Below are 27206 nucleotides of genomic sequence, written 5' to 3'. Positions count from 1 at the left end.
AATTTTATAATCTAGATTGAAGTCATTGCACATTAACCTGATGATCCAGTAATTAGAACTGATTCTACAAAGTTACATCCCGATCCTGATGAATTGTGTACAACAAGATTAAATTTTGCTTCTCCATCCCCTAGGAAGTTCAGATGAGCATTCCAACCTGACTGCAGATAGTACCCTCAACAATGAAAACAGACTTCTCCATGCAATGAGCTTTATTCTTGTTATTCAGAGCGCTACTGTTATCTTGAACGAAAATTATTTCAATGTTGCTCAACACCTGATATCTCGTACCAGTTCTTAAATGATGTAAACATAGAAATTTAATCTTTTAAATCTGAGTGGACTCTATTTCTATATCTACTTTAAATCTCCCTTCCTATTACTTTCTGGTAGCATCTCTTCCTAATTATAATCTACGAAGAGTGATCAGGGTAAGTGATCAAAGCTTTCAGGGTATGCTTAAATGCTGTTCTTACTCACATTATCAGAGACTGAAAAGTAAAAGTAACAGTAAACCATTGTATGATGCTAATACTAAGAAATCTTTGTCAAACTAACACTCCTGGCTTTCTTGGTGTGAAACTGATACTACCAAACAAGTCCTTCTCGAGAAGCACAACAAGTCAGTTTGCTGAACAACAGATTGGCTGCGAAACAATCTTTGGATTGTGGTTTCATGGCCATTTTGAAACAACTAAGGTGTGCATTGCCCCTGTAGAAGGAATTTCTATTATCTGTTTCTACCTCTAAGCTCACACTCCTGCAATTCTGGCATTAGTGTCTGCACTCCAATGTGGTGAGTCAAGTCAGGGATCACCTCCACCTGCTAAAGAATGGCTTTTTGGGGGGGTAATTCTCAGGCATATCAATTCCTTATCTGTTTGACAGTGCAGCCAGATAGTGTTTGATACAGTTTAAAAGAAAACATGGGGATGCATGACCAGGGCAGTTAACATTTTTGGCAGCGTTCAGTAGTTACCTTTGCTTAAAGTGATTATGAAAGTACAATCTTAGACACCATCGTAGACAATGAAGTTGCTTACATTTTACTGTCTAAAAGCTAACTTATTTCCCAATAAACAGCTGCAGATACAAGTTAGTGTGCCACTTACTTTACATGCCTCTGTTTATAACGTTTCTAATATGACCCTGATGAGATGGGTCATCTCATCTCTCATAACCACGAGGTGTCAATCCACCTCCTTCTCAGTGTAGATGGTCTTAAACTGCCATTAAGAAACTGTCTCTAGCGGATTATAATTGGAGTTCATAAATCTCAACCCTATTCTGGAAGAAAGTACTCAGTCTTCTTCACAAGGTGTCAGCAGTGGTCCACATGCAGGGTTATACCTCAATATGTGAAACTACTGCCTAAGCCACCTCACTTCGTGTTTCTTCTGGATGTTACCATATATCAGATTATGCTGGGACAGCATACAGTCAGAACTTCTTTCAAGCTCATAATTTCTAAGTATTTAAATTTGTAAAATTTGTACACCATAATTAATACAAATGGGAGAGGAAAGAATTCATTACTCAGTAACTTCACAGTGATTTACAGTCATCTGGAACACAAAAGGCCAGGAGCTACAGGGCCTCCTCCAGTGAATATTTTCTATAAAGAACTTCACTGGCAGGAACTTGCACACTATAGATTTTAAAATTAGGTGTCTAGATCTTCTGCAAATCCACCTCTTAATCCTTAAACAATATGTCCTACAAAAAGACTTCTTTCATCTTGCTTCATAGCAGTTCTTTAAGATTTAAAAAAAAAAAAAAATAAGAAAAATGTATTAAGGAGATATAGAGATTAAATTATGTTTTACTGTTCCTGGTAGCTTCCCATGTACTATAAACAAAATATCTAATATTACAAATATCTAATATTACAAATATAAATTTGCAGAGTTGAAAAACTGACACACATTGAAATGAAGATTATCTAAATTAAATAGCATAGTGAAGGAAAATCTAAGCAAACAATCCCCTCACCCCCCAGTACAAAAGAGCAGTCTCACATATTTTCTCCTTGATATTGAAATTCCTTCTTTGTAATTTTTTTACAATTTTCTAACAAGAAATGTACTTTTCTAACATGAAATGTACTTTAAAAAATCAGAGTTTTATCAGAAAGTGTCAAAATTGAGTATTTAGACTATATGCAAATTATTTGCAAAAACCACCCAAACAAAACCAAAGAAAATCACAGTCAGTTCCATTTATTAAAAATTAACTCCTATCTTATTCAGATGAATTCAGTAAATTTTCTGACAGCATCACTCTTTTTTTTTAATTATTATTATTTTTCCCTTAAATAATTAGAATACTATTTGAACACCTTTTGTTTGAACATGCAAATAGAATAGTTGGGGTTCCCACAAAATGCTTTCCAAAGTTACTGAGGTTTGATATGATCAGAGGACTTTGCTGTTAATTTTGAAACGGAACAAATAATGAATGAAATCTTAGTCTCAAGGGAGTCACATTCCCACTGGCACATATGAGTTTAAAATGTTATTCACATAATGCAACAGCAGAGTCTACTTACTCATTTAGAATCAGATCTGGTGCAAAATATAACATCTGACCACTGACGTGTTTGTATGATCTCCATCCCATTGCAAAAACCATTAGACTCATCCAGGAATACTGGATGAGGGTTATCTGATCATCAATATGTAAATTCCGAAATCCTGGAAATGAAAAGTTAAAATACTTTGTAATTCTCATTTAGACAGCAGCTGAGTTTTGAAGTTACAAATTTGAGCTATACAATTGAGAACACCTAGAAATATAAGTGGTTTTGGGGATGTAGCTCTCAGATGTTTGGGTAATCTTACTTTGCTGTGATAGTTGGCTGTCTCACCTCTTGTCTTTTTGTTCTGATTCAGTAAAATTAACTTTAGCAAAAATGGCTGTTTCAGAGAATAGGAATGCACATTATTTTTCTTTGGTAAAAATACGAGTTTGTAACATGATCACTGTAACCAACTCTTATTTCACATAGATATCTTGAACTTCAGGTTTCTTAACAGAAGATACAGTTGTCATAAAATAAATGTCCGTATTGCACTCAACTAAAGAGAAGCATAGTCAGTTGTGTGCTTGCCTTTGATAATGTTTGCTGTTTGGTAACTCTAAAGATTGCCACGAATTATCTGAGTCAAACTAACAGCTTCCTGCCACTGAAAGCAGTGCTCCTGCTCCTTATCACCCGGTCCTGTTACCTCCATCAGGCAAGATCTGGCATTCATGCTACCCCTCAGGGAACTGGTTCAGCTCATGAAAACATCAGAAAATGACAGAGGGTAAAAAAAAAGGTTTCTTTTCTTCTCACTTAATGAGATGAATTGGTTCATCCAAGAGCTCTGATAAGTGCAAACTGCCAACACGAAGAGCAGTGATAGAGCTACCCTTTCCTGAAGCAGTGAAGTGTCAAATTGAGCTCACACAGAGTGGTGTACATACATACACACATATGTACATACAAAACATGGATTTTTTTTTTAATCCAGTCTTGGATCTTCATAAATTCAGTTAGTTCTAATTACCAGTCTATTTGTGAGCTTCTTAGTCCCAGTTGGTACTATTTATTACAATTTTATTTTGTTGCGGGCAAAAATTCATTTTAGTAATAATATGAATAAAGAATATGCAGAAATACAACCCTTCTTATACCAAATGAATAAATAATAGAGTAGGAGGGATGGGGGTGGAAAGGCTGCTATAACTATTACATGCAAGAACTCACTGGGCTTCTGTAGTTTCTTGAAGCAAGCCTAAATATTTAGATTGATTCCTTCAAATGTGTCCTCCTATCAAAATTTATTTGAACAGTTATATTATCTGATGAAGTGGAAGCTTAATAATTTTGGAATTTGTTAAGAATTAATTAGCATGCAGACAATAATATTCTCCCTTGACTGCTCATTCCATGATATATTTGCTTAATTTATGATTCACTACATATATGACATTACCTGGTAGCAATTTAGACCACTTGACTACACAAAGAAGTTGCCTCTCACAAAGATGATTTAGACTGGTCAGCAAGGAACTTGGTGTTTCAGGTTTTGTATTGTCATAACCAGCATAGACAACTTCTGGCTCAATGCCTCGTAAAACACTTATCATTGGGGGAACAAACTGTATTTCTTGATTTGGAGAAAAGGACAGCCTTTGGGTTAAAGACTGGCTTTCATCTTGAAGTGTTGCTGGCTGCTGGAGTGCAACATCTAACGTTCTCACAACCTTAATTTTGTTAAACTTTTTCAATTTTCGACCTGAAAAAGAAAATTGTTAATCTGTTAGAAAGAATTAACCAGTAACATTAGTATTTTCCATTAGTGTTGCATTACGCTTTTAATCTATATAAGGAAACTAGAACTGTCTTCTGAGTAAGTTTTCTATTCTTTGACTATTTATATAATTCACAAATAATAATGGAAAATTCTTAAGAGCTCCCTTCATATCCTCCTCCCTTCACTAAGAGATGAATGGCACTCATTAAAATTACTGACACGAATTCTGGGTTACAGTAACCTCATAAAACGTTCTCTGGTTCAGTTCCCACTGCTCTGTCATATGCCAACAGCTGAGCCAGCTGGCTCTACAATTCAGTTTCTATTTAATGTCAATTAAGGATACTGTTTCTTTTACTCCCTAGTATTCAGAAACAAAAATGCTAGTAATTAATTACTACACACAGACATTCCTTTCCTCCAGTGCCCTAAAAGCATTTCAGTCTCATGGATGAATCCTGTTTTGATGGTCAGGGGATGAATGAAAGGTCAACAAATCCTGTAAAACCATTTATAAAACACTTTACTTTCTAAAGATTAATTTCCCTTTCTCAGTATTTGCAATTCTTATTTCCATACTGCAGTGTTACGAACAACTAAGTAAAAAGAAAGATACATAGCTGAACTCCCTTTCCAAAATAAGCACAGATACATGTGGTATGGCTATGGAAATATATAGAGCTCTAGGTAGCAACTCTTCAAGTTTCTTTCATGGAAACAGTCCACGTAGCAGCGCACACTTCAGTCACAAAAAATCAAACCTTCCTTCAGAGGTTCAAAGACAGTAACCCTCATAACATATTACCATATTAAAAGTTTCAATGCAAAGGTAAATCTATGTCGAGACGACTGCATGAAACACACTTCCTTTAAAGAGATCCTCAAAGGTGATAAAAATCCTGCTAGATCATTAGTTCTGCCAAACAAATTTGGGTTAAGCAAAAAAGGGATAAAAAACGCAGTAAAGACACTGATAGTTATGGTCTGATTTATATCACAATGGGGCAGTAAGAGAGATGGGGGTGATGGCAAAAAAAAAAGAGTAAATAATTCTGCTAACAAAAATACAAAAAAATGTACATGTTTCAACCTTAAAGAAAATAAGGAAGGAGAAGGTTTTGCTCAAAAAAACCCACAGAAATCATGTGGATAGTTTTACTTGTTGAGGTGTTGCATACTTTAAGTAGAAAAAGAGATGCATCAAATTTTACCAGATGAAAGGAAAATCCATGTCTATCAAACTGCTGAACCACCAAGAAACTGCAGTACAAAATGGTAATGTGCAAAAACCACTCTAAAAGTACGGAAGGTGAAAGGTAATAGAAACATAATTCTATGCATCTATTTGGCTGAATTAAAATCAAGTTTCTAATACGTATATCAAATTTTCCTTTGAAAAATTGTACTTTTATTTTCAAGTACACAATTAGACAAGGAAATTTATCAGATCCTAAAGGAAAGGGAATAAAGACTTCTCCATCTCTTACTGCCACCTTTTTGTTTTAGTTGAAAGTAGTGCTGCACTGTTGGAATGCAACCAGTGCAGCATCAAAGAGGCCTTAGGACACAGGAGTACGGCCTAAACTTTGGTACATCTTTATTCTCAACTATTTATGAGAGGAATGGAGGGATACTAGTATAGTCAGACTCATCTATTACTTTTCTCCTTGGAAAGTTCCAGTCTTCCAAACAACATGCTAAATCAGAAAAATGGTTATACCTAAGGACATGTCTATTCCATTTGCTTCACGTGCTCCCATATCACAGAAGAGATCAAATTTTATGAAAATCCAGTGTCTCCACTTAGGAAGACCTAGGTTGTATACATCAGAGAATTAAATTGACCTTTTCAAAACATTCATTAGTACACAAGTAGTATAACTTCAAGTGAGATTTAAAATTCAAACATGGAGAGATTTCCGATGTAATTTCTAAACATTTTAAATAGAAAAAACGCTATTACTTAAGTATTCTTTATGTACACTGGCATAACTGAAGGTAGAATCAATCCTCTTGTTTTTGAACCAGACAAGATTGATAAAATGAACACAACATCTACTTTTAATAAAAATTAATTTTGTTTTATCCCATCATAAATATGCATGTTTATGCATTTCACATACAAAGTTATATGCAAAAGAGTAACACCTCAATTTAAATTAAAACAACGTTTAAAATCAAAAGGAAGTATGCTAAACCAAATTTCAAGAAACACACTTTAATGATAGTATGAATACGAGTGATGAGGCCTTCAGTAACACTCATTATGCAATGAAATCAGGGGTCATTTTCCCACTGACTTAATTGTGGGTTTGGTATCAAGTGCCCCAACAATCTTCTGCTCATTTCCTCACTTGTGGTAAGAATAAAAATATTTCTGATTAGAGACTCCTTAGTAAAGAACCAAACAAAAACTTACACCTTATGCTACAGCTGAACCAAAAAAAAAAAAAGAAAAAACAAAACACATAAAAAACCCTCCAAAAGAATAGACAATTTATTATGCCAAAAGACCTAGAGCCAACTTCTGTCATAACAAATCTATGCATAGTCCTAAACGTGCTGGGAATTTCCCACTAAGCATTGTTTAGGCATGAAGGAAAACAGAAGGAACAATGCATTTGATAGTTTATAAATAATCATTTCAGGTATTTTTTGAAATAATAGCTTCAGATACTTTTACAGTTCAGAGAACAAGTAAAGAAAGAAACCAAACAGAGTGCTTATCACATGGAAATGTTAGTAGTTAATAAGTACCCATGTTTCCATGTGACTAAATGTATGAGAATTAATGTCACACTGGTTTGCAGAATTGCTTATGTGTTTATTTCTAATTATGTTACTTAACAGCCACCAGTAAAGCAACTCCACTTGTTACCTATCGACTGGATAGGTGACTATTAATAACTCACAATAAACTTCTCCCATCTACCACAAGGAGACCACAACAAATTAATAAAAACTCTTAAGGACATAAGGAAAACAACACAGATATGACAATAGCTTACTTTTTATTTTGGTGTTTCAGAAACATCCAGGTAAGTTCCTGCTATAAGATAAATAAATATCTCCACTTGTTCCTATAAAGTGTAAAGAACATTAATCCACTCTGGCAACTATTCATCCTAATACTATAACCTATCTGTGCATATTTAGACAGTATGAATTTTCTTTGTAACATTGTCATTATTTTGTTTTAAGATAGCCAACCACTCAAGCAGTTTCTCAGTACTCACTGTTCCCTTACCCTCGATTACTATGAGTAGCATGTGTATAGTGTTTGCATGCTACATGTACCTAGAAAACATAAAAGATAAAATCTCATCATCAAATATATTATGATTTTCCCCTTACTACATAATTCTGTATTCTAATATTCTTTTAACTACATATACAGAATCATATTGACAATCAGACATTATTGATGGTACACATTTTGTATTAAAAGCACTGTGTTTCTAGTAAAAGCCTAATATCTCACCATCCTTCTCCTTACTCTGTAATCAGGCAAAAAGCATCAGTAATTTACTATTCTTGACTATGGCCCTTACTTTCAGGTCACTATGCTCTCACATTTTGTGTAGAAGAAAAAGTTGTGTACACTTTAGGGGGGATGTATACAAAATAAGGAAACCAGCAAAGCAGGAATAATACATGCAGATTTTAATAAACCCTTTATCCTACCTCAGAAAACACTACCTGGAAAATTAATTCAAATTTTTCTGCATGTAATCATTGCACTGCAGACTGAAAGCTGAGTGAAACAATGAAGAACACAGTAATTTAGCAATACAGTACGGCTGAACCAGGAGTCTGTGATAATCAGCCTGGGAAAACTACAGATTCACTCATAGGAAATAAAAGAGTCGAGTATGTGTTTATTCAAGGACCTGACACAGCTAATTGCTATCCTATTAGGTAAAAGATTAGAAAGGGGACAGACTAATGTCAGCAACTATGAGGTATAAAACTCAAAGACAACACTTTCACAGAGAATGACAAATAAGGTACTATGGAATACATACTTTCATTTATACTTTCCTTCTATATATTAAGAAAGAAGAAACAGTCCATACAGAGAAATATACTGAAGTTATTTGTTGCTATTCTATAATTTACTTAAAACTGACTACAATTTCTTCTACAACAATTCAAGGTTTTATTGCTTTGAAATTAGGGTCAAAAAATGGAACTGTTGTCCATGTCATATGATATTACACTCTATCTATATGGTTGTCACTCAGTAATGTTCAGTGGAAGATAAGTGTACTTCTCCAAGCACACTCTCCAAGTGTACACTTCAAGTTTAATTTAATTAGTATAATTTTTAGAATCTTATCGTTAATATCCTATGAAATCTTTCTCCTTAATTAAGCAATATTGAAGGTCTGAATTTAGTAACTCAAGTAACTCAATATTAGAGGTCTGAGTTTAAGAACTCAAGAGTAGCATTGAGAAACTAAGTATCAGGGACAAAAGAACAAAAATGTATCTCTGTAAGTTCTGAATGGCAGAAATCAGAAAATGCACAAAAAATCTTGAGGTATACAGGCTGTAAACACAAGAAGCAATTTAAAGTATTGCAAATTCTGATTCATTTAAAATACTCAAGGATGTATCTAAGTATGTCATTTGTTGCAAGAACTGGAAATTTGCTTATGGACACATCATAGAATACCAGGATGGAAGGGACCTCAAGGATCATCCAGTTCAAACTTTCTTGGCAAAAGCATAGTCTAGATAAAATGTTCCAGAACTCTGTCCAGCTGCATCTTAAAAGTGTCTAATATTGGGGAATCCACCACTTCCCTGGGGAGACTATCCCAATGGCTGGTTGTTCTCATTGTGAAAAATTTTCCCCTTGTGTTCAGCTGAAATCTCCCCAGTATTAACTCGCACTCATTACCCCTTGCCTTTTCCATGTGACTCCCTGTAAAAAGGGAGTTTCCACCTTCTTTGTAGCCACGCTTTAAATAATGAAACATGGTGACAGGGTCTCCCCTAAGCCTTCTTTTCTCAAGGCTGAACAAAGCCAATTCTCTCAGCCTTTCCTCATATGGCAGGCTTCCCAGCCCTTTGATCACTTAAGTCCAGGGGATGTGATCTAAGCCCTATAGTACCCCATATATGAATCATACTGTGCTGATCAGCACATCAAGTCATGGGTAGGAAATACAGCTCATATGATAGGAGGTTTAAAAAATGGCAGAAGAGCAAAAAGAAGAAGAGTAACAGTAACCATAGGAAAGAGCATTATGGTTAACATAACCTTCAGATTTTTTGCTGGTTTGAATTTTAAGTCATCATTTACAAATAATATAATCTCACTCCAGTTTTCTTCATTTTTTTGTCTACATTTGTCTTTCCTTCTCCTTTCAGTATTAAGCACTGCATTAGGACTGCAGCAGTCTCCTCAAAAAATTAAAGACAGCTATAATTAGGTATACTTAAAAAAAGGCTAAACAAATAAACTGGCTAGATAGAACGACCTAGCATTAAATACAGAGAAATTAGTCACGCTTAGTAATAGCTGAGGGGAAAAAAAACGGTGATCCAAAGAGAAGAAGGAAGGCTTTACTCTCTTCATACATGATAATAAAGAACAAAGAATCAGAGCATCTTAAGCCTCAGGTTTTGGTTTCAAGTATGAGGACATAACAACCTGATATGAGGATACACCAATGAGGACATACCATCTCATCAATATTGCTAGCAAAAGTGTCCAACTTCTTCCATTTTAAGTACCTACACCCAGAGGAAAATGTATATATTAAAAACCACTAGTAAAACTAGCATCCATAAATGCATACAAAATGTAGAATGAAGTCAACCCTGCTGGCAAATTCTCCTATGTTGCATTACTATGCAGAGCAGTGCTGAAGCAAAAAGACTAGACAATGCTGGTGTCATCACACTCTTCTGCTTGTTGAAACTGCTGCCTGTGATATTAAAACGCATGGAGTTTAGTTACTGGTGTTATCCAGGCTATCATAAATGAAAATTCAGGTCAGATCGTCACCAAACACTTGGTTGTGCAAAACTCACAGCCAGAAATGAATTTTTATCTGTATTAATTTACACCCATTAGAATCGTAGAATGGTTTGAATTGGAAGGGATCTTTAAAGATCATCTAGTATAACCCCTCCGTCACAAGAAGGGATATATTTTAGAGATCAAGTTGATCAAACCTTACAAGTTCTTCCAAATATTAAAAGGCAGGCACTGTATCTCCCAACTTCTCTTTTCCTAAATCTTCATTCTTACTCTATTTTCCATGGCCTACTATGGACCCCTTGGCTTTCTCGTCTTCCAGAGCTGGTCAAACAATGATTTTGGTTCTGCCTTTGTAGTAATACTGTTTTGAATAATGTTATATGTATAAAAAAGGCAAATATGTTACAGCAAGGATTATTACAAAGATGGAATTTCCCAGCATCTAGTATGCAAAGTCTGTAGTGTTGGTGCAACCACTGCCTGGCACTCTTCGGTGGAACAAAAGGATTTGATTTCGTTGACATGTACTCAAAACAATTAGAGAGCATAACAGAAAAGAGAAGGGAACAGTACTGACTCCTGATTTTAGTCTCAATTTCAATCTGCTTCTTTATTTTTTTCCTAAATCAAATTTTCTGATCCAAAATTATTAATAAATTCAAACCAAAGATGTAATTCCTGCCCCTTCAAGAAAATAAGGGCACACAGTAGCACAGGGAGATTGCTATGGAAAGGCATTTTTGTTTCAGGTTTTCCAGAATCATTAAAGAAAAATTCTCAGAAATTATAAAACATTAGGCAATTCTTCCAAAAATAACATTTGAATGTGGTTCTTTCCTTTACAGTGTCAAAGTAATGTTGTTTAAGCTCAAAAGATTGAAGGTAGTGTACTTGACTGCCTATCTTTATAGATCTGATTTGAAAAGCAGCTCACCTCCCAGGACCATACCAGCTTGACAGCACTTCCTCAAGCGACATGCTGGACAGTTCTTCCTACGGATTTTATCGACTATGCAGTCATTTCTTCCAGCACACAAATAGTTGTGCTGCCCTGCAGGTAAGAGAAAAACAGGATTAATACCACATTTTCTAACAGGACAAAATTATTTCTGCATATAAATGTCCCAAAAATAACCGAAGATTCAAAAAAGTATACTTGAACGATTAAAGGACTCCTTCATTTTATGCTAATTTCTGAATAATCATGTGTTACTATTTGAATATAATAACTCATTTGGCCCGTTTAAGAGTGAAACTCCCCATCCATGAAATTCCAAAATACATTAGCAGGCAGCACGAACTACTTAAATTATTCTACCAACAACATTTCTTAAGTAAATCAAGCATGAGGACAGACCAATTTGTTTCTTTCAAACTTATTTTTCCTTGAAGTTATTGTTCCTGGTTTTTAAGAACTTAAGTAATTTTTGCTTGGATTGATGTGGAGTTTCCAACAGAAAACAGAATGAAAAAGTTGGGGCAGTGCAAAAATAGCCTTAGAAGAGTTAAATTATTCTCTGATGGAGAGGCAGTTTTGTGCTACACTCGCTGAAATACCAGCTGACCAGACGCAGCCAACACAGTCAACAAAGACAAATAGAAGGCAGCTGTAACTTTTTGGTTTACATTAGCTCTTAGTTATTGTTTCATTCTGAAGGACTATCTTAGAAACAGTCTGTCATTACTGTATTAAAATGGAATCTCTTAAATGAAATTAGCTTTCAGCAGAGCAAAAAATTGAATTCAGTTGATATCCTCTCATTTTTTTGAACACATGCTTCAATGATATTTCCAAATTTCTAAATTTCACTTCAAGAGAATGAAAATGTATTCTTTAAAATCAGTCACAGAAATTATCAATGAAGCATTAATTTTGAATACATAAATACAGCTAAATAAGTACATAAGTAAGAAGAAATGCACATATAAATTCAAATTAAGCCCAGGTTTACCCCTCAAGGTCTAATTTTAAAATCCTGCCTGTTCGTGCACGTCATCCTCTATTTGATTTCTTAGCAGTACCTAGCATGAAAGCATGAAAACAACAAAAAAAATATTTTATTTTGAGAGCAATAAATTGGATCAAAAACTTAAAGATAAATCTCAGATGTACCAGTATCATGCATACTTTCTTCATGGAATATTGTGGATGTGGACAGATATCAGTACCAATCCTTTTAAATTTTCACTGATTTCTAGATCAGTATTACTCTTGAGTTAGCCATCTGATGTCACTAACAGTAAACAAATCCAAGATGGTTATTCTACTCAGATACTGTTATTCAGCCTTCTTTATAACCCTATTCTGCTATTTCTCTCCACAGAGTAAAATGAACAACTGTTCACCCATGGCTTTTCTCTACAGAAGAAACACAAACTAAAAACTTATCCTGAAATGAAAATACAGGAGAAAAAATATTCTATTCTAACTAAAGAGTTAGTGTTAAACCATGTGAAACAATGTACTTGTTTCTGTGCTAACATTTTTAAACATAAATAATTTACTCTTACCCATAATTTTAAGAACAACTTGTTTGGATTTAGTGAAAGAAACCTGATTGTCTCAAATTAATTTTCATAACAATTTCTTTTTTTGTTTTGCTTAGAAAACATTGAGTAAACAAAAACAGTTGCCTCACCCTTTGCCTGGCATCTAAAAAGTACTTAGCAATGCAGCAAATGAAAAGAAATTCTCATTTACTTTTTCCCATTAACTCTAATCCTGGATTCCTCCTAACAGGAAACATTACTGAAAGTATCTGAATGAATAAAAATCTGGTTCGCTTTTGGCAGCAGATCAGTAAACAAAGCACTTATTTTGAAAATTTCTTCCTTGGGATTATTTGCAGTTTTATCTTGTCTTGCTTTGCCTTTATAAGCTGGAAAAGGCATTCAATCTTTTGATAAGCAACAACAATTCTAAAACTCCATTAGTTTAATTAAAATCTGTGAAGATTATCTCAGCACTGAGGCATTCTGGTGCTTTAATGTACATTTAATTTACAAAGGAATGCTTAAGTGTAGTTAAAGTTTTGTTTGTTCTTGTCTTGGGGGGTTTTCTTTGGTCCCCTGAGAGGCGATTTCTTCTGGACTGCTTTTCCAAGGAATTTGTTGAGTCTACACAACATGGTCTGATTCTATATAACCTGTATCCATTACAAGACCAAAAAATGGCCTATGGATTTCCAGTATGACACTAAATACTTGCAAGCAACTCACAGTGCTATAGGCATTCAAGTTGTACTTTTCCTCTCATAATGACACAGAAAAATGCTGATCCACCAAAGCCAATACCATATCAGGAAATATTATTCTTTGAGCACCCAATGAACACTGTTTCTACATTCTAGAATTATGTCAGTATTTAGGACTCACTCTTGAGATGAGTATGTGATTTGTGTACTCAACGCCCAAGTGCATGCTCTAACTACTAAAGGAGGCTAAGGACTGTCTGCTGGAACAGGAAATTATTTGGAATAACAGAAATTAACACCTTGATTTATACTGATACACTGTATTATTAGCCTGTATTATTTACATGATAGTGTTCCAATATTGCACACCTAAGATAAAGCATCACAAATCAAGTTACAAAATTTTAAATTTACAGTTATACATTTAAGTTTAGCTACATCTCTTAAAAAAATTTTCATACTTTAGGGCTTATCAGTAGAGCCAACTTCCACTTCAATTTAAAATGCAGAAATTACTTCTTCATCACATTGCAACCCAAAAACTGTTTATTATAAATCTAAGACTGAAAAAAATTTTTCCCATTTGCAAAACAAATCAAAAATTAATCACAATTATGAGAACTACTCTTTGATATTCATATGTTGTAAAGTTTCAGATTAGACAAGATTTAATAATCTCTCTACCCGGTGCATTATATGCAAGAAAGAAAATCTGTTACTAGAATTCAGGCACAGTAAAATTTGCTTTGATCTTCAATAAATTAATATTATTTCATTTCCATTTGTTTCATAAACTGTATTTAAAACTCTAATAATGACCAATGACCTAATCTTTATGATGTCTTCACCTAGTTTATTTCCTCCACAATACTAGTATAAAAAAAAAAAAAAAGAAGCAAGAAAAAGCCAAAACTCTGCCAACTCAACCCTCCCATGAGATTGTGATGACAAAATCTCAGGCACTTCTTGCTGGTTATGTTAACCACTTCCATGTTTTCAGGACTATTAAAAAACCACAGTCATATCCTGCATTTGAATTACACCTTCATACGTGAGTTTTCCACTTCACCGATTTCTATCCCAAGTCTCCCCAACACCTTCCATCCCTAAGTGTATTCCACTCATTCTGATTCAGCTGCAACTTATTTGAAAAACATGTAAGGTTCAATCATATAGTATTTTTCATAGTCTCATCTGTCAAATGTTTTTTTTTATTATCTCAATCTTATATCAATAGAAAAATCTGCATGAACGTACTCATCTGAAATCGCTTCTATCATTGTGCAGAGCAGGGTTCTGGGAAACTGTTACTTACTTGACATTAATATTTTAGGGGCAGCAGCCATCTGAAGGAGAGATGGTGCAAGAAGTAGAACACATGCCAGATATTTAGTTAATTTCAAAATTATTGGACAATGTTTAGTTAGATGAAGATGTCTGGAATGTTTTCATGGGATGCTAAAATATTTATTTGAAAACACATTTGCTATAGCTCAGTCTTTGAGATCATCTATATTTGAACTAATTGTCCTCAATACATGAGCATTGAAGTTACTAATATGCACAAAGTATCCAAAACCCACTGTCTAGGTAAAATTACCCTTTAATTGGTCATTTGACATTCAGTATCTCTTATATTACTACTGTAATTGTAACCAGGAAAACAAAAAAAAACAACTAACCAACCAAAAACCTCAGAAAAGACCAGGATAGTAGTATAATCACTAGAGCATAGGTTTGAAATTAAAGGTTGGCATTTGCATTTCTTACAAAAATATGAACTTGGTAACTTTCTGGAAACTACCGCATCTTCAGAAAGCTTCACCCAGTGTTAAGGTTTACTTTTCATGTTTACTTTTCACCGCTTTTTGAAAATGCACATGGAGGGTCCCTCTCAATGTATCACTGTATCAGCTTGTGAAAAGCTTGGCTGAGAAAATCCAATTTCATCTGTTGCTCAAATGCTCCAAATTCTTGTAGGATACCATTTTTCTTACCTTCCATCAAAATCCATTTGTGTTAGGAAAGGTGTAAGTTCTAATGAAACAAGCAAACACGATTTTAAGTACTGTAATGACTACTGCTATACTGGGAGGTTTTTAATCCAAATAGTGCTGGAAGTAGCATGTACAATGTCTTTAAAAACTGCACTATTAACTGAGTTCACTGACATGCTGTAAGTCACTTAAAATCACTCGAGTAAACTCATGAGTTGCAGAGACTTTGCAGATGTGCAAAATATGGAAACATAAGGCTTTATCTGCACCTGGGGTATCAGATACAGCAGTCAGTTATTTGGGCAAGTGCATCTGGGCTGAACTGCTGTAACCTTGCACAGAAGCAAAGCACTGGTTTTGCACACCCTCAGTTCCTCCTATCTGCTAAGAACCGTACTTTCTCAATTCTTTTTTCTCTCTCCCATATATGATTCTGTCTCCCTGCATCTCTCTTAATTTGCAATGCTTTTGTATAAAATCATCAACTTCTGGAGGATTCTTCTTTGCAGAACATATCATGATGTTTTATTTAGTCTAGTTTTAGATTTCTATCTAAAAACTGCAGATATGTATTGAATCTCTTTGCAAATTATTTTACTGCCAAATGTCTCCCAGTGTCAACTTTTTGCTTCCTGAATGCTAGCTCAAGGTTTTGGTCAATAATTTTCTAGCAGTATGTTTTACTTCTTATAATTTTAAAAAAATACCAATTAAATCAATAGGTTAAAAAAAAAAAAAAAAAAAACCACACACAAATGAATTCTGGAAGCCCACAGTAACCATGGGTTTAAAATTTAAAAAATGGGAAATAAGTTCACCTGTACACCTCAAATAAATATAATGATGCAGATGTAGCTTTTTAGTAATACTGACTTCTGGAAGCTAAGACAAAGGACTAGGCTAGTCCTCAGCTTGTGAAAAACCTGACTTGTCAGAGAAATACAGGGTAATCCTTACCCTGAACATGCTCTGACAAGTCAGGTTTTCCACAACTAGGTAAACAGTCCAGCCTAATAAAATGGGAAGCACAGCTAAATAGACTTTTGCCCAGATCTAAATGTAACACTCTTCTATTTACACTTTTTCAATATGCAAAACAGCAAATGTGGGTTGAATTTACCTCTCACTATATGGGTTTATGAGCTTTGGTCTTGGACAACTAGGAATCTATACTACAGAGTTTGTAATACTGAAAATGCACCCTTCATGTCCTTGTATACTATTATATGCCATTACAGTCACCAAGATTCCACACATCTCAAATAACACTTTTTTTAATCATTTAATACCAATTTCATTTCTGTGGTAATGTTTTCTCTAAAAATAAAAAAGTCACTGAACAAAAACTTCAGACGCTAGCCACCTACCCAAAAAACACATCATCCAGTAGCTAGTGGGGAACTCAGTCTCCATTTCCCTCTTTGCCCACTGAAGTAAAATTCTCATTCCCAAGTCTTAAGCAAGTGTCCTGACTACTACTCTGTAGTCCATATTGGCATAAAGACCTGCTATTCATCCAAGTCTGCTTCACGGCAAAGAATATAGCATTCAATGGACCAAAGAGGACAAAGAGTGATAGCAGAGTAACTTATGAATATGTTCCATCCTAGAGTCTAACTGAAATAATGTGGAATTTCTTTCTTCATAATAATATAGTTCAAAGTGAAAGCAATAAAGAATGATTGCATTCCAGGTAATCCAACTGTATGGTCAGGGCAGCATAGAGAGATTGTTTTATTCCCTTCAGGCATTTGGAGAGGACAAACGTAACTCCTATATCCTGAGAGAGTGCCTTTACTAATCTATGTACTCTGCAGTGGGGTTCAAGATTACAACAGGTATTCGTAATTTATCTTTGTGAAACTAGTCTTTCATTCATTTGCCTTACTCACGTGATGAAAAAAGTGTTGAGTAGAAATATTTTGTTCAAAGAGAATGTAAAACTCCAAAATGTTCATTGTTAAGTTAAACCTGATGTTTTCCTATAGTGTATTTTGCTTTGGTGAACATATTTACAAGTAAGTTTTGATGTTTGACAACAAACTTTCGGTACTCTTCCACTCCACTGACTGCTGGTTTTAAGCAGGTACTGTTACATTCATCTGTCAGGCTTTTTTGCTAAATGGACAAAACAAAGTTGATTTCTCTAGAAGGGAAGCACCATTTTCAAAGCACCATGTACCTTGCACTGTTTTCATTCTAGTCAACAAATCACTTTCAATGTCTCCAACAACTCTGATTGATTCTTTCCTTCTCTTGTAGCCTGATCTGAAAAATCTTCCTGCCTTTTGCTGTGAATCCTGCAATACCATTGTCTTTTTCCTTCCAAAATCAATTCTCCAAGAGAGCAAACTGTGCAACTTTTTCATGATATCTACAAAACAGAGCGATTAAATGTGCCTATCCTGTTTTCATTCATTTCTGGACAGACCTAGAAGTTACAACCCTTGTGGTTTTTTATCTTTTTACATTTCCCTGTCTGTTCTGTCACTTTCAACATGAAAAACAAAACAAAACCCACAGAAAAACAAGATGAAGCAAAATTAAGTCATAATTCAGAGAAACTATCATGAACTGCAAAATTAGGAATGTTGTTTCATACTGATTTTCAGTTGGTTTGACCAAACTGTTTAGCACTGTAACAACTTGAAACTCATAAAGTCTTTGAGTCTAAATATGGGAACTGACAACAAACATTTTCCACAGCTAATACCATTTAGGAAGAGATGGTGGCTTCTTCAAGTAAGTATTTTCAGTTCTTTTTATGGCATTTTGTCACAAGTACTCCTTAGTCATAATTTTTAATTAACTACATCACTGATATAAATACGTAAAATGATGGAAGTGTCAGGACTGTTGTCAGTAAGGGTCTATTTCTTACAAATATAGAAAATGGGATTTGGACACAAAACCAACTTTAAAAACGCACCAGCTATTTCAGAGGTATACATTACTAAAGTACAATTTGTTCTTCTTTTGATCCCTGAGTATGATATTCTTTTATCAACATAAGCTTTATATGTGCATTTTAGTCATCCCATTATTCTGATTTTACTGGAACTATCATAGCACATTGCCATGGTAAGTTTTTTCATATACATTTTCCTTATATTCCTTGACTTGTCCTACAACTGAACCAGTGGGACAGGGGCACTGGTAGTAAAGGTGTATATGTAATAAAGGTAGAAAAATCCAGAAACATTAGCAGCAGAAAAAAGCAATGTGCAAAAAATCCCCAGTTATTGCTGCCTGTTGACTGAAACACCTTAGATTGATTTGATTCTATTTGAGTAATTAGATTCTAAAGCATAGACATCCATCAAAACAAGCAGCATACATTGCCTTCTTGGGCACAAGAGCAAAACAGGCACTTCAGGATTCATTTACCTTGAGTAAATGTCTAAATTTTGGTTCTTTAATAGCCTATTGCTCTTCAAAGGACATTTAAAGAGATTAACTCAAATACAGATGTTCACATTGTAATGCCTACAGCTAGGTGAAACAATTCTCACATAAAATATTGTCTTTGAGGATAAGGGAAGATGCAATCACAATAGGACAAGAATAGGGTAATATTCTGCTGGACCTCAATGTCCACATGTAACTCTTCCCATGTTTTAACTGCAAAAGACTCCATGTTGTTGCAATGTCCTCAGCTGTTAACTGACATTAAGCAGCAGCTTAAATGCAGGAGTTGTGGTTAAGTATAACCAGGAAACCTCTGAAGTGCAGTCATATATCGCTATATCATTATTCGCATAATGGCAAATTGTAACATACCATCTGTTAAGTCTTTCCATTTAGCGGTTTCTAAAAAATCACTCCTTACTCGTAGTACATCATGAGTACTGTGGAACAGATAAACAGCTTAGGGAGGTGGACAACATAAACCCCAAATCTATTTTTAACAGATAACAGTTTTACTATAAATACTTATATTTAATATACTTATGTTATATAATCTACAAGTATTTTAATACTTAAAATATTATTTTTATAAATGAAATGATATAATTATAACCTATAATACTTTACATATAATACTTAAAAATAAGTGATACTAAGTGAGTATTTTATATGCTTATGATATATGTTTATGATATTATATGCTTATGATATTATATTCTACATAAACATATTAGCTACTCTGGTGAAATCAGTGGGATCATGTCACCAAATGCAGACAGCATACATGCTCAGCCAACACTTCTTTATACTCAGTGCTGAGAAATAGTTACTGCAGCACTGTTAGAGTATTGCTATTTTTACCCTAAGTATGTATTAAAAATAAGTCAGTGAACTTCTTCCTAAAATTTTGTTTCTCTCCATTCACTATAAAGTGAACTTCAGATGAGCAGCTCAGGTTACTCACATTGTGCACATGTGAAATTAGAACAGAGTATTAACAACTCTGACCAGTCAGTTGCTGGTGCTCTTTAAAGCATGTAGTTTTACACTACCTGGAATAACTAGTATTCCACCTGAAAAGATGTTTAAGATAATATTTGATACTGTTTCCAAAACACTGTAAAAAGTTAAACGAAAAAATTTAATAATTGACATTTCTGCAGCTGATTATGTTCTATGCCATGTCTATTAGGAAAACACTAGTAAGTCAAGATGAGAGCAGTAGCAAACCCAGCATTAGCACAAAAGCCAACCAGAAAAAATGCTACCTTAGCTCTCTCAATCATTGTGCCTCATACAAATCCATTCATCAAACTGCTGTTTACCAAATAGCTGGACAGCAAGTATTTTTGAAGTCAGAAGTACAATGAAGATATACAACTGCATCTCAGATGCAGATTTTTTCTTTTCCCGTTCATGATGCAAATTCTTTCAACTCACAAAAGTGACATTTTCCACTTGTATTACTTTGTATATTTGAATTTGAAAATACACTTAGGTTATTGCACAGTAACATATTTTGGCCCCGTGCAAAATAAAAGAACTTCAGTAACATTAAATCTGTCATACTGAGTGAAAAGCATTTTTATCTCTCAACTTGCCAAATGTATGCTTTGTGTGTTTGTATGTTTTCTATTTAACGAAAATTTCACCACTATAGGTTTACAGTACATGCTGTACCAAATTCTGTTCCCAAGATCCAGTCTGAAAAGTTGGATTAAAAATTAGAAGTCCCTGCAGAGTTATGAGACAGGTGTTAAAGGTTCCTTTTTCTCCTCATTTTCACAGCCGAAAAGGTCTCTGTGGTGTTGCATTTCTCTTTGTTTTCAAAGAGGATTTTCTACTACTGGTTGGTCTTTTTTTTTTTTTAAATACTTGGCATGTTGTGTCATTTTACATTCTTTAGCTATGGAAAAGCACAATTGTTTAGACAAGCAATTTTCCTTATGCATATTATTTCACTACTTACATAGTGAATCACATTGTCATCACAAAACTGCCTATCATAACACTGATAAAATTTAGATAAGCTTTATCATTAAGTTTGATTGAAGTCATAAACAGCCTTCTTACTGTGTAGGTGTAGCTCCTCATCAATTCCTCCACTGTACCTCTCCATACACAGATAGTGAAAACACAGATGGAAATCCTACTTTCTGTTTATCAAATTCAGGTCTCAGAGAGAGGCAAAGTTCACACTTGGTCAGTTAAATGTTACCTACTACACATGCTTGAGCTTGTTCCCTGATGCCATTGTCTGCAAAGAGTTGCTAGCCTGAGCTTGAAGCACATATTAAAACTAGAAAAATTTGCTATTCAATTAGTTGATCAATTTTGAAATAGTTTTCCAGGTTTAAACAAACCAAGAGGTAGTTTCTGACCAACCCGCAGTAATATCATCCATTTGAGTTGGCCTCAAACTCTTCGGGTTTGGGCAACTGCTTTTCCTTAGACATTGATAATATAAACAAAGTGCACATATAAATACAGAACAAAAATGAGAAGTGGAACTTTATTATAGGAAAAACAGAACCTTGAATTTTTCTCAGGATTTTGGTAATTTTAAATTTTAATTTTAAAACTACTGCAAAGAAGGCACTTTCTGCAAGAAGGCAAGAATGCAGGCTACAAAGAAATCACGTGTTAGCAACAGTGTAATTCCAGAATCCCAAAACTCTAAACATTGGGTTCCTCTTCAGGGGTAGACATTTTACCATGGTGTCCACAACCACTTCGATCATAATTACCCTGCATGGTTTTACATGAAGGAATTTTGTAAGACATTACTAATGATTGTTTGACAATTTAGTGCTAAAAATCTTCATTCTCCTAATGCCCTGTTAGAAATATTCTCCTCTATTTTTTGTTGCCATGAATGAGGTATATTGGTAGCACTTAAATAATGCCTGATCATCAACAGCAAATTACTTTGCAAACATAGTAATTCTACATACTTGAAAGCATTTTGAATATTATTTCTGAATTCTTTTGATTGCTAACTACAAACTTCTCGTCACTCTCAGCTCACTGATAAGGAACGGCACTACCCCATCAAAATACTGAATCCAATTTTATCTTTTCAAATTTCTTAACTGAGTATAAATAACACTAACTTTTGTTATTTTCAATATACTTAAAGGAGAACTTTAAAGCTTTTTTTAAAAGCCTTGCAATTTGTTTGTTCATTAAGTGAATCTACAGACTGGCAAATCAGTTATTTGTAAGAGTCCACTGGAAAATGTACCACCTCTAAATGCAAAAAAAAATGTTTCCTAAAAAAAATGCCACCCTAATATCTTTGTCCTTTTTCTTCTACCCACTTGCAATATTACCTTTTTTTCATATCTGCTGTACTACAGGTTCCCAAAAAAATGACTTGCATTTTTGTTTAACCTTACTTCAAGATTCTGCCTAGAGAAAAATATGTTTATTATATCAACACCAACCTTTTCTTCATGTATATATAGACACATATGGGGAACCAATAACCCAAAAGACAGTAAATATCTACAAAATCATATATATATTTAAGAATTCAGTGCCAACAAACCTTCTAAGTAATGTTTGTGATCCTCACACAACTCTGACCCCCTGCTAAGCTACATGTGTGTCTACTAGTTACATTCATATGTATGATTAAATCACAATTAGTATAGAAACATTTCTAGGTTAGCTTACACAGTTTTAAATGATTGTTCAGTCTGAGTATTTTAAATCAACTCAGGTTTCATTTCAAAAAGATTAGAGATGGAAAAAACAGAGTTTTCTGGATAACATAACAGTCCATTTTATCCAAACAGAAGCATTTAACCAATACAGTACATACACCAGGGAAGGTAAAATAAATGGCGTATGAATAGGACAATTTCTGTGAAAAAAAATTACAAAAATTACATAGGCTATTTGATTTGAAACAGCCAACACATCTGAAATCACAGAAGTAATTAAGATAAACTACATTTTCCAACAAATTTAATACTACTATATTATTTACTTTCTTATCTACACACTTTGAATAATCCATGAAAAAACTTTAAGAGGTTTCTATTATCAATTTATATGCCTTCTTGACATTTACCATTAAAATACTTCTGGTAAACAACAATAAGATATGTTTTTGAGCAGGTTCACCTACCGCACAAATACAACTGGATACTAAATTAGGAAAGAGAAGAAATCTAAAAGTGATAGAATCAAATTCAAAGAAAAAAATTGCAATATTATTTTACAGGTGAAAAGCAAAAATAAAACCTATTTTAAAATATGGCACTCATATATTACACTACACTCCGCATTAGAACTTCAGCTTCCTGACTTTTTTTAAAAAAAGTATATGGTTGACGTAGCAAAACATAGAAAAAAAATGTGAAGCCAAACCAAGGGACCAGCTAGCACAGTCAGTGAAACTTTAATGTACTCCTGAGACTTGCACTCTAGAGCCTTGCAGCCTAACACACATGTTTCTAACAACTTTCTCATGAAACCCGTTTGAATGTATTAGAGAAAATGCGGTACTAGCTCAAAAGTTCACCTAGACCACCTAGTCCAATGTTATCACTTTGCAAATATCTAATATGTTAAAGGAAGAACATGAGCATAAGCTTAAAGTAGAAAGCAACAGCACACTGAAACAAAAATTCTAATGACATTAGTTCACTAAGCTTTTACTTTTCCAATTTGGAAAGTAATAAACTCTATAAAGCTGAAGAAATTATGTATCACAACAAGAAAATACATCATACAATTTTATTATTTGAAGGAATCCTATCCATTGTAATAATGGTTTTGTTAAGTATATGGAACAGAAAATTGAATATCCTAGTTCTGACAGGATCAAATAAAAATCAAAAAAGGAGACAAAGTATAAAAAGTAGAAGACTTTGTTGTACTGCTTCATTTGTTGAACTATATAAAACAATCTGCTCTTGTATTAATATTTAAAATCTCAGTGGACAAGGCATATAAAACAATCAAAAAAGAAAATAAGAAACATAGGTATTGCTACTGATTTACTAAACTTACAGCTTGAGTTTCTAATTTAACGTCTATTTAGAAAAAAATTCAAACACGATTATTGGTTTTATTACTTGAAATAGTTCAGTGAAAATTCAAATACTTCCATAATTCTCAGGAAACCAAAACTCTGCATCCTGCAAGCAAGAAAAATTCCATGACTTCAAAAACAGAACAAAGCCAAAATAAATTCTTATCTGCTTATCATTTGTTCATATTTGCAATATTTTCCTTTGAGCGGCATTTACACTTTTTAAAACAAATTGTGTAACACACAACATTTTTATGAAACTACCTGAAATGACTAACTGATAAGCAGTAATATAGCATTTAAGAGCAAATAAGTAAAGTAAAACAAGTAATACTAGAAAAATCAAAAGTGGAATAATTTTGTCAGTATTCACTGTAATATTTAAACAGTCAACAGAACAAAAAGAATTTACTACAGTGATAATATTTATAAAGACAAACAATAAATAAACAGTATGTCCTTAGCAGTGCCTAGAAGATATATTTCAGATAATTAGGAACAATGGCATTATATAGTACCTTCCATTGCCCTTTTAAAGAAGACTTTACAGCTTCCACAGGTAAGTACTCCATAGTGGCAACCAGAAGCCTCATCACCGCAGATGAGACAAATCTTCTGGGGTAGTGATTCAAAACTGTACTGAGAACTTTGGCTGGCTTCTGTATCTGGCCTTCAAAAGAAAGAGAATTAAGAGAAATGAAAGATCTGGCTTTGCACGGTTAACTACTTACCTGTATTGATCAATTTTATACTAAAAACTTTATTTTAAAATTTGTAATCAAGCTACAGAAGGACAAGAAAAAAATAAAGTATGACTGCCTTTCAGCGTAAGGGTTTGTCTCTACTATGCACTATAGGAAAGCAGTGGGCAAAAAGCATAAAGTTATATTTTAATCCATTTAGCTTAAAAAGGTACAATCTAGAAACTTTTTGCCAAAATGTTCATCTTCCTCAAATCAACAACTCTAGTGAGTGGAGTCATAGTGACTGATACTCTTTTTTCCTGTACAGAGACAGAATCAGATAGAAGTCAATTGAATTTCAAAGGCCTCTTTCACATGGGAAATAACTAAATTTCATCTCAGCTAGAAAAGTCTTTAACAATCAGTTTACCACCCCCCATTCAGCTGCAGCATTCTCAGCAGTAACTAACTCTGATGGGGATATATCAGGGATATTTCCAATTTCTCTCCATCAAAAGGCACAGACTAAGCGAGGTAACCACTGTACTCAGAAAAAATAAGGGATTTCTGCTGAAAAGGTAACATTATATGTACGTATTTTTGCACGTATTTCTAGGTAACACACATCTCGCCATGATAGCACCCAATTTCATTCTAGCAAATCAATATACAAGCACTTCTGTTTTCTTTTTTTGTGTGAAATCAACTTTTTTTTTTTCAAATCGGAAATAAAGTTTTGGAAAATATTTAGGTATTGATGAGTATGGTCTCGCTGCCAGTGAGGGTAATCTGGAGAACACTCCCCTCTCTGGAGCCGGGCACTGGCTCGGTCATCGGACGGCACTGAAGCACCGCAGCGACAATTAGCCATCGTCTCCTGGAGCGTTACCGCGCCTGAAAGAGCCGCGAGGTGCCAGCTGCTAAACTGACACTGTGCCAGTCTCACATCGCCCTAGACACCCCGGCGTGCTCGAACAGCGAGGAGAATGGAAACGGGGGCTGCAGGTACTGCCTAAAAACCCAAAAAGGCCTTAGCCGAGAGAAACTTCGCCCACCCTCGTCTCGGCACCCCCGGAGCGCCCATCCCGCGGCACGGCCGCCCCTCCGGAGCAGGAGGATGCGCGGAGCTTTCCCGCCGCCCAGAGCGATCTCCCGGCCCGCTGCCCCCGTCGCCCTCCTTACCGCGCGTAGCCGAGGTAGGGCGGGCACAGCTGGGGCAAGCCCTCCTTCAGCACGGCGGCCGGGAAGCCCAGCGGCTGGTGCCCGTTGAGCCCCAGGGCCGGGTAGAGCCCCGGCGGCGCGGCTGAGGTGGAAGGGAGGCTGTCGGGCGCAGCCGGCGGCCCATAGGCGCTGGCCAGGAGGGTGGGCTCCGCCTTGTAGAGGACGCACTCCAGCGAGGACTCCTGCCCGGCCCGCGGAGCCGAGGGGTAGTCGGAGCAGCCCGCCGCGGGGGTGGCCCTGCCGCCCGGGTACCGGGTGGCGAGGCCGAGACCCTCCTCTTTGATCTTCAGGACGGGCTGGAAGTCGCCGTAGGCGAAGGACCCTTCCTTGGCATCCCCCGTGGGGAAGCCGTACCCCGGCAGGTCCGTGGCGGGGGGCGAGCATCGCGGCACCCCGCTGCCCTCGTACTCCGCCCCGTCCAGCAGCTGCCGCGTGCGGGAGGCCAGGAAGGCCGAATTGAGGGGCAGAAGCGGCACGTGCAGGTATTCCTGCCCCGGGTCCCCTTCCCGGGACCCGCCAGGCAACGCCAGAAGCCCCGGGGCATCGTCCTTGGGGGCCGCGGCGGGACCCTCCGCGCCGCCCCCCGACGGCAGGTTGGCGGCAGTCAGGGCATCGCCGGGAGGCCAGAGCGGGGCGGGCCGCGGCGGGGGCTGCGACGGACCGGGCGCCTCTGGGGCCGCTTCGCTCGCCTTCTGCGAGGGGCCGCGGCTCATCGGGCCGTCGGGCGCCTCCGCTGCCTCCACCTCGAAGAACGACCAGGGCGCCGCGGCCACGGCGGAGCTGGCATGAGCCGTGGGAGCCAGAAAGGTGTCCAGGACGGTGTCCAGAGAGTCCTTGTCCGAGAGGGAGCCGCTCCCCGGCCGGTAGGAGAAGGAGTCCCGGTCCTCCTCCTGTCCCAGCTGCTGCTGCCGCGGCTCTTCCTCTTCCTCCCCTTCCTCCTCCTCCTCCTCCTCGTCCTCCTCCTCGTCGCTGCTCTTGGGGTAGAGCAGCCCGTCCAGGGAGATGTCAATGGGTTCCGCTTCCCTGCGGAAGGGGTCTCGACCAGGCTGTCCTTGCAGCAGGACCGCCCCGTCTCTGGCAGGCGGAGGCGCTGTGGGCTCCTTGGCCTTCACCTCGGTCATGTTGGCGCGGGTAGCGCTGAACACCGACGAGTCGGCGGCTGGGCAGTGGCGGGGGGCGGGAGGCCGGGCGGTGCAGGATGCGGGCGGCTCTTCACATCCTCGACGTGCCCGCTGCGGCCGCGGCACAGGTCCCGCTCACATGGTGCTGCTTTCGCGGGGGCGGCTCAGCCCCGGTCCCTGCCGCCGGGAGAGGGGTGACACGAAGCCGGGAGCAGTGCAGCCTGGAGAGGAAAAACGATGGC

The 27206-nt window shown here is 36.5% G+C and overlaps 1 protein-coding gene across 1 annotated transcript in view; it reads right to left on the bottom strand.

The window, feature by feature from the left end:
* The window catches only part of PGR (progesterone receptor), a 36646-nt gene extending 9682 nt beyond the window's left edge, over positions 1-26964 (bottom strand). The window contains exons 1-5 of the mRNA XM_017815961.1: positions 25805-26964; positions 24458-24609; positions 11231-11347; positions 3981-4283; positions 2549-2693 (exon numbers count right to left, since the gene is read on the bottom strand). Of these exons, the coding sequence (XP_017671450.1) occupies positions 2549-2693; positions 3981-4283; positions 11231-11347; positions 24458-24609; positions 25805-26964 (1877 nt within the window). The remainder of the gene's footprint in view (positions 1-2548; positions 2694-3980; positions 4284-11230; positions 11348-24457; positions 24610-25804) is intronic.
* Between the last annotated feature and the right edge of the window lie 242 nt (positions 26965-27206).

This window comes from Lepidothrix coronata, unplaced genomic scaffold, assembly GCF_001604755.1.
Source record: "Lepidothrix coronata isolate B3197 unplaced genomic scaffold, Lepidothrix_coronata-1.0 Scaffold53, whole genome shotgun sequence".
Lineage (NCBI taxonomy): Eukaryota > Metazoa > Chordata > Aves > Passeriformes > Pipridae > Lepidothrix > Lepidothrix coronata.
This window is presented reverse-complemented; position numbering and strand designations above follow the sequence as displayed.